This window comes from Choloepus didactylus, chromosome X, assembly GCF_015220235.1.
Source record: "Choloepus didactylus isolate mChoDid1 chromosome X, mChoDid1.pri, whole genome shotgun sequence".
Lineage (NCBI taxonomy): Eukaryota > Metazoa > Chordata > Mammalia > Pilosa > Megalonychidae > Choloepus > Choloepus didactylus.
In genome coordinates, this window is record NC_051334.1 from 113,105,745 (window position 1) to 113,112,255 (window position 6,511).

The following is a 6,511-nucleotide window of genomic DNA, read 5'->3' on the forward strand; positions in this document are numbered from 1 at the left end:
TCCTTTCTAATGATTTGTTCATTTCAGATCTGGGACTAGATTTCAGAGGAAATGGTAGACATTAATAGCTAGGAGGAGATGGGGTGGAGGGAGAGGCTGCTGTCCCAAGAGCCTAGGGAAGGAAGAGGCAATTTTTCAAAAAAGTTCAAGTGGCTACTAGACCCAGGGGAAGATGCTGTCCGTTTCTGGTAATCAGAGGAAGGCAAATACAACTACAGGGAGATGAGATTACGAAGAGGAAAGAGTGACAAGGCCGGGTATGGGGGAGGGAAAGAAGGGGGGCGGGCCCTCTTCTGCCGCACTGCTGGTGGGAGGGGAAATTGGGGACCCGAGTTGGTGGATGACGTAGATATCACGTGATCAAGAGCTGACGTGTGCAGAAGTCCTTCTTGTCCTGGTCGTTGTTCCCGTCGGTCCGAGTACCAGCTCCCAATTGCCCGGAGGGCGGGTGGGCCTGCGGCAGAGGGAAGAAGGAGGAGAAGAAAGTTGTCCGGTCCCTGCAGGTCAGTGCCTGGGAGATTCCATAAGGTGGGGGATGGTAGAGGACGTAGGGTGGAGACCGTCGCGGGTCCTGGGGCGCCTCCGTCGGTCTCCCACTCGCCGCTGGCTTTCCGAGACATATGTCCTGCCTACAGCCTATTTCGATGCTGCAAAACAGTGAGGGGGGGAGGTGTTTGGGGAGGAGCCCAGAGACCAGGAGGTGGGAATCTGCTGGGAGCTGAGGCCCGCAATCGGAAAGGGAGCTGGGGCCTGGGTGTTGCCCCTCCCCCCCAGTCCACCAGGACAGTGTCGGCGGGGAAATGCTGGGCATGGGGAGGGAGGTGAGGTGCGACGTGATGTGTCAGCGGAACCCCAAGAGGGGTAACAAAGATGGGAATCCTTTAACAACCAGGCCTCTGAATTAGGAAAGAGTTTCGTGATCTGGGGACTGGTCCGTCCACCAAAAGCTCAGTAGTGGCTGTTTCCCAGCCTTTGGCTGAGTCTTCCTGATCGTGGCCTCGGTCTAGTGGGTATGAGCCTCTCCTGGGTGGCCAGTCTTTCTGTAGGTTGCTGTACGACGCCAGGAGAGAGAAGAGGAAAGAAATTAAACCCTATCGGTGAAGGTCGATTTGAGGGTAAGACCATCTGGGGACCCCAGGAGGGGCGGGGGTGGAGGTGGGGAGAAACCAGAGACGGTAATAATTTAGGTTCACGTCTGAGTCTGAGTATGTTTCTCATACTCCCCCGACCGTGGCGAAATGGCGTGCGTTGGGGGGTGGAGGTGGGGGAGGAAGAGCTTGACAGGAGAGAAATCTATCAGATAGTTTGTTCACAGTTTTCTCTAATCCAGCGGTTAGTCTCCATGTTTTCGGTCTGTCATCCCGCAGGTCTGCTGTAGCAGGTGGCACCACTTAAAGCAGGGAGGAAGTTTCCCCGGATCCGCAGAGGTCGGTGTGGGTGTGGGGGCTGCTTGGAATGGGGGAGGGGTTGGAGATCAGCCGAGGTTTCCACTGGCTCACCCACTCTTACCTACCTTATTTTCCTTACTTCCCTCCCATTTCAGGCTAAGGAGGAGACAGGCATATGCATGTTTTTGGTGGGATAGAGAGACGGAGAGTTTAAAAAAAAAAACAAAAACCCTGACAACGGGGATCATGAATCAGGAAAGCAACACATGAACAGTCACTTAGGCATTCATCAAGCCCTTAGTCCTCACTGCTGTGGTCTCTCTGCAGATCGGAAAGGTTGTTGGGTGTGGCAACCTCCAGGGGAGGAAAGAAGGAGCGAATTACCCAGTCTTGTGGAGGTTAGTGCAAGGGTGCTACTCCCTGGGGATGCCTGAAAATTGGGTGGCTGAGGCCCCAGCAGAGTCTATGGAGTCTATTGCCTTTGTCTAGGCTTGAGATGGGGATGAGCTGGGGGGATATGGAGAGGGTGAAATGAGGGGGATATAAGAGTTTGTTAATCTAAAATTCCCACCAAGTGCCCAATTACTGCTCCCCTTTCCTTCTGTGCAACTCTCTATATGGGCAGCACAAAGAGAAGAGAAACTCAAACCCCATTTCCTTCCTCCACCCCTAGGTCTACCTCCAGTATCAGCTATTGTGGCCTTGAAGTGGCTGAAGACCACCACTCTCCATAGGCCTGTACCCAGGCCCACAGCCATCTTCTCCCAGCCCAAGTGACTGCTCTATTCCTTGGTCCCTGCTGTTGTCAGGGACGATTGCATGGGCTACGCCAGGAAAGTAGGCTGGGTGACTGCAGGACTGGTGATTGGGGCTGGCGCTTGCTATTGCATTTATAAACTGACCCGGGGAAGAAAACAGAACAAGGAGAAAATGGCTGAGGGTGGATCTGGGAATGGGGATGATGCTGGGGACTGTTCTGGGGTCAGGTACAATGACTGGTCTGATGATGATGATGACAACAATGAGAACAAGGATATAGTATGGTACCCACCTTGGGCCCGGATTGGGACTGAGGCCGGTACCAGAGCTAGAGCCAGAGCAAGGGCTAGGGCCACCCGGGCACGTCGGGCTGTCCAGAAACGGGCTTCTCCCAATTCAGATGATACTATTTTGTCTCCTCAAGAGCTGCAGAAAGTGCTTTGCTTGGTTGAAATGTCTGAAAAGCCTTATATTCTTGAAGCAGCTTTAATTGCTCTGGGTAACAATGCTGCTTATGCATTTAACAGAGATATTATTCGTGATCTGGGTGGCCTCCCAATTGTTGCAAAGATTCTCAATACTCGGGATCCCATAGTTAAGGAAAAAGCTTTAATTGTTCTGAATAACTTGAGTGTGAATGCTGAAAATCAGCGCAGGCTTAAGATATACATGAATCAAGTGTGTGATGACACAGTCACTTCTCGCTTGAACTCATCTGTGCAGCTGGCTGGACTAAGATTGCTTACAAATATGACTGTTACTAATGAGTATCAGCACATGCTTGCTAATTCCATTTCAGACTTTTTTCGTTTATTTTCAGTGGGAAATGAAGAAACCAAACTTCAGGTTTTGAAACTCCTTTTGAATTTGGCTGAAAATCCAGCCATGACTAGAAAACTGCTCAGGGCCCAAGTACCATCTTCACTGGGATCCCTCTTTAATAAGAAGGAGAACAAAGAGATTATTCTTAAACTTCTGGTCATATTTGAGAATATAAGTGACAATTTTAAATGGGAAGAAAATGAACCTACTCAGAATCAGTTCAGTGAAGGTTCACTCTTTTTCTTGTTAAAAGAATTTCAAGTGTGTGCTGATAAGGTTCTGGGAATAGAAAGTCACCATGATTTTTTGGTGAAAGTAAAAGTTGGAAAATTCATGACCAAACTGGCAGAGCATATGTTCCCAAAGAGCCAGGAATAACATCTTGATTTTGCAGCTTAGAAGCAATATACATTGTAAACTATTCCTTTTCTCCACCTTGGTTTATATGGTAAAGGAATCCTTTCAGCTGCCAATTTTGAATAATGAATTCATATTGTATCATCAACGCTGATATTATCCAAGTTGGTTTTCAGGTTGAAGCTGGATCAATGAATATTACTACTTGTTTTGAAAACATGTTTGTTGCTTTTTATCTCACTGTCTGGATTGAAATATTTTTACTATTTTCTTCTGCATAAGTAAATGACTGACAGTGAACCAATTAGTCATAAGTAAGCTCCCTTCTGTCATTTGCATTGACTTCATTTGTGTATCGTCAATAAAGGTGTGTGTTAATGCTTGAAAGAAAAAAAAGGAAAGAAGAAAGAAATGACCCTTGTCCTTTGATTTATAATCTAGTTGGAGAGATAAGAAACATACAAACGAAAAAATAACAGAATTTCTTGAGCACATGCTCATTATCAAATGTGCACAGAGGAGGCAGAGGTTTCTTTGGGTTACAGTAGTTAGCTAAAATTTCATAGAGAAGGCTGCCATTTAAAATGAGTCATGAATGGAGTAGGGTGGTTAGGGCATTTCATGAGATAGGGATGAGGTAGGAATGGTGTGAGAAAAGCATGGAGGTAGAACTCCACTCCTGTGGCAGTGAGACCAATTTGCTTAGAGTGGAGAGAGTGGGGAGTAAGAGTAGATACAGATTTGGAAAGCCTGGTGAGGCCATTTTGTGTAGAACTGTTTGACTATTATCCCATTGAACCAAGAGCCACTCAATGTTTTTTTATAACTAGAAAGAAAAAGTGGGGTCTATATAAAAGTCCCTCTTTCCCCTAATGTGCCATGTCAGCAAGGGTGTCACAAAATTGACCCTTTCAAACCCTGATGATGGGAATGAATTTACTCTGGCACAAGGTTAGTGGAGGGCCATTTAGTAATACATATCATAATCCTTAAAGTATGTAAACTCTTTGACTTATTTGTCCTAAGGAGATAATTGAATAATTGGCCAAATAGCGTATATAGAAGACTGTTCATCCCAGCACTATCTAAAATAGTAAAAATCGGAAACAACCTATGTGTCTAGTACACTGGATTGGTTAAACAAATTAGGGAATGTTCACACAGTGTATTATGATAAATATATTTATAGAAATCTATTTTGCCAGGGAAAGATATATATCATGCATTGTTAAGTGAAAAAGGTAGGTTAGTAGCAGTATTCATAGTATGATTCCATTCTTTAAGAATAATAAAATGTATGTTTAAATAGACGTTTAAAACTCTGGAATCATAGGTACCCAAGTAGTAACAGTGGTTATCTTTGGGTGGAAGGAAAATGAATGATTTTTACCTTTTTACTTTTTATTCATCTATATGTTCTTATTTATCTAAAATGAATATCAATTTTAAGACATTTTTGGAGAAGAAAAGTTTAGGGAATGAAGCACGTGACTGATTGGAGTATAACTGAATGGAAAAATATTTAAATTAAGAATGAGGTGGGTTGAAGGTTCCTCTATGAAATGATAGATGAGAGGTGAAGATGAGGTTTGTCATGAGGATAAATGAGGTAATATATGTAAAGTACTTACAATGTTTTGATACATAACAATCGAGAAAAGTGAGCATCCTTAATTCCCTAAAATGCAGAGTTGATAGTTATTTGTTGACTTTTGTTTTGATGGGGCATTCTGCCATGTGTCAGTATCATTTCATAACCAACAATAAAAGTTAGCATTTATTAAGTGACTACTTTGTAGAGTCCTGTCATTCCTGCAAGGCAACTGTTAAAATAATTTGTCAAAGGAATATGATCGTCTTTCTATTCCAAGGACATAAAGTGTTTCCTCAGACATGATCTTATCAGCCTCCACAACATATTCCTAATTGGGTTGGAGGGCCAGGTGATGTTATCCTGTATAATATGAGGCCAGGAAAGAGGAAAATCCTCTCTTCAGTTCTGGACTGGTTTTATCCCCAGGTCTCCTTGTACACACTCTAATATAATCTGTTTTAAACAGGGATCAGGTACTGGTTGGCTTAAAGTTGTTGGGGTATTGGGTGTGGTGACCTTACTGAATCATGCACGTGTGGGGACTCATTTGGTACTAGTTTTAAGAGTAGAGTAAGGGGAAAGGAAACAAACATGTTACTTGATCCTGTTGTTAGGCAGGATAAACAGATTTGGGAAGGGGAAGAGGGTGAATCCACTTTAAAATGACTTGAGTTTGAGGTATCTGTGCAACAACATCCCGATGGGGCTGTCCTGTTATCATTTGAAGGTATTGATCTGAAGCTCAGAGGAGAGGACTGGGCTGCAAATAAGGATTTGGGAGCTATCAGAAAATGGATGATGATTGAGGACATGGGAGTGGATGTGACTCCCCAGAGAGAGTATAAAGCGAAAGAATGGAGGACTGCAAATAGAACTGTGTAAGGGACTGTGTGGCAACTGTGAAGAAAAGCTTGTATTTGAAACTGAGTGTTTACCCTTCTATACATTTTTACTATCCATATACATATATATTCTTTACATAAAATTGGATCATAGTGTAGATAAATTTTCAGAGCCTGATTTAAATTTCTTACTAATTTTTCTCCTCACAAAAATAACGTTATTGGAGATACCTGAGAAAATAGAATGAATGCAAGCTTGACCCAGATGTGCAGGTTGAACATCTAAAAAATATTCAGTTCAAGGCATGTTTAACTTAAGGTACTGAGTGACTTTTATACCTGGGGTAAAAATGAGGTTGACTTCCAGTAATAAACCACGGCAAGGCAGGGGCACAGGTCTGACCAGTGTCCATTGGCTCATGCAGGTCTCTTTTATCCTCCCCTCATCCCTTCCCATTTTTCTTTGCTCCCCACCCCCCAGCACTTCTGATTTTAATTCCTTCTTCTGGGATATAATTGGTGCTAGTCTTTAGAGGCTGATGCTGACCCTACTACTCTCCTTGTGCTTCTGTGTCTTTCAGAGTGATGAAATCCCATGACACTCCATGACACCACATGTACCCCTTGACATTCCCGTGACACCATCCAATGTGCCGGAGGGCATTGATACAGAATAATAATTGTCATTGCTGTTGTAATAAGGTGGCCCTGGGTGCGACTGGATACCAAGAGTTTTTGGAACCTTTGTT

The 6,511-nt window shown here is 43.9% G+C and overlaps 1 protein-coding gene across 2 annotated transcripts; it reads left to right on the plus strand.

Annotated features, from left to right (window-relative positions):
- The first annotated feature begins 350 nt into the window (after positions 1 to 350).
- On the plus strand, positions 351 to 5,114 carry ARMCX3 (armadillo repeat containing X-linked 3). Of its 2 annotated transcripts, none has more exons than XM_037822308.1 (5): positions 351 to 503; positions 1,036 to 1,115; positions 1,368 to 1,427; positions 1,716 to 1,786; positions 2,062 to 5,114. In XM_037822308.1, exon 5 carries the CDS (start codon positions 2,208 to 2,210, stop codon positions 3,345 to 3,347), a length of 1,140 nt encoding a protein of 379 aa, XP_037678236.1. In that variant the 5' UTR covers positions 351 to 503; positions 1,036 to 1,115; positions 1,368 to 1,427; positions 1,716 to 1,786; positions 2,062 to 2,207; the 3' UTR covers positions 3,348 to 5,114. The 2 variants fall into 2 exon arrangements, with proteins under 2 accessions (XP_037678236.1, XP_037678237.1); XM_037822309.1 differs by having other exon boundaries at positions 395 to 503; positions 970 to 1,115.
- The last annotated feature ends 1,397 nt before the right edge of the window (positions 5,115 to 6,511 follow it).

Coding starts and splice junctions, on each gene's coding strand:
- ARMCX3 (XM_037822308.1), top strand. CDS start 2,208: ATGGGCTACGCCAGGAAAGTAGGCTGGGTGACTGCAGGACTGGTGATT.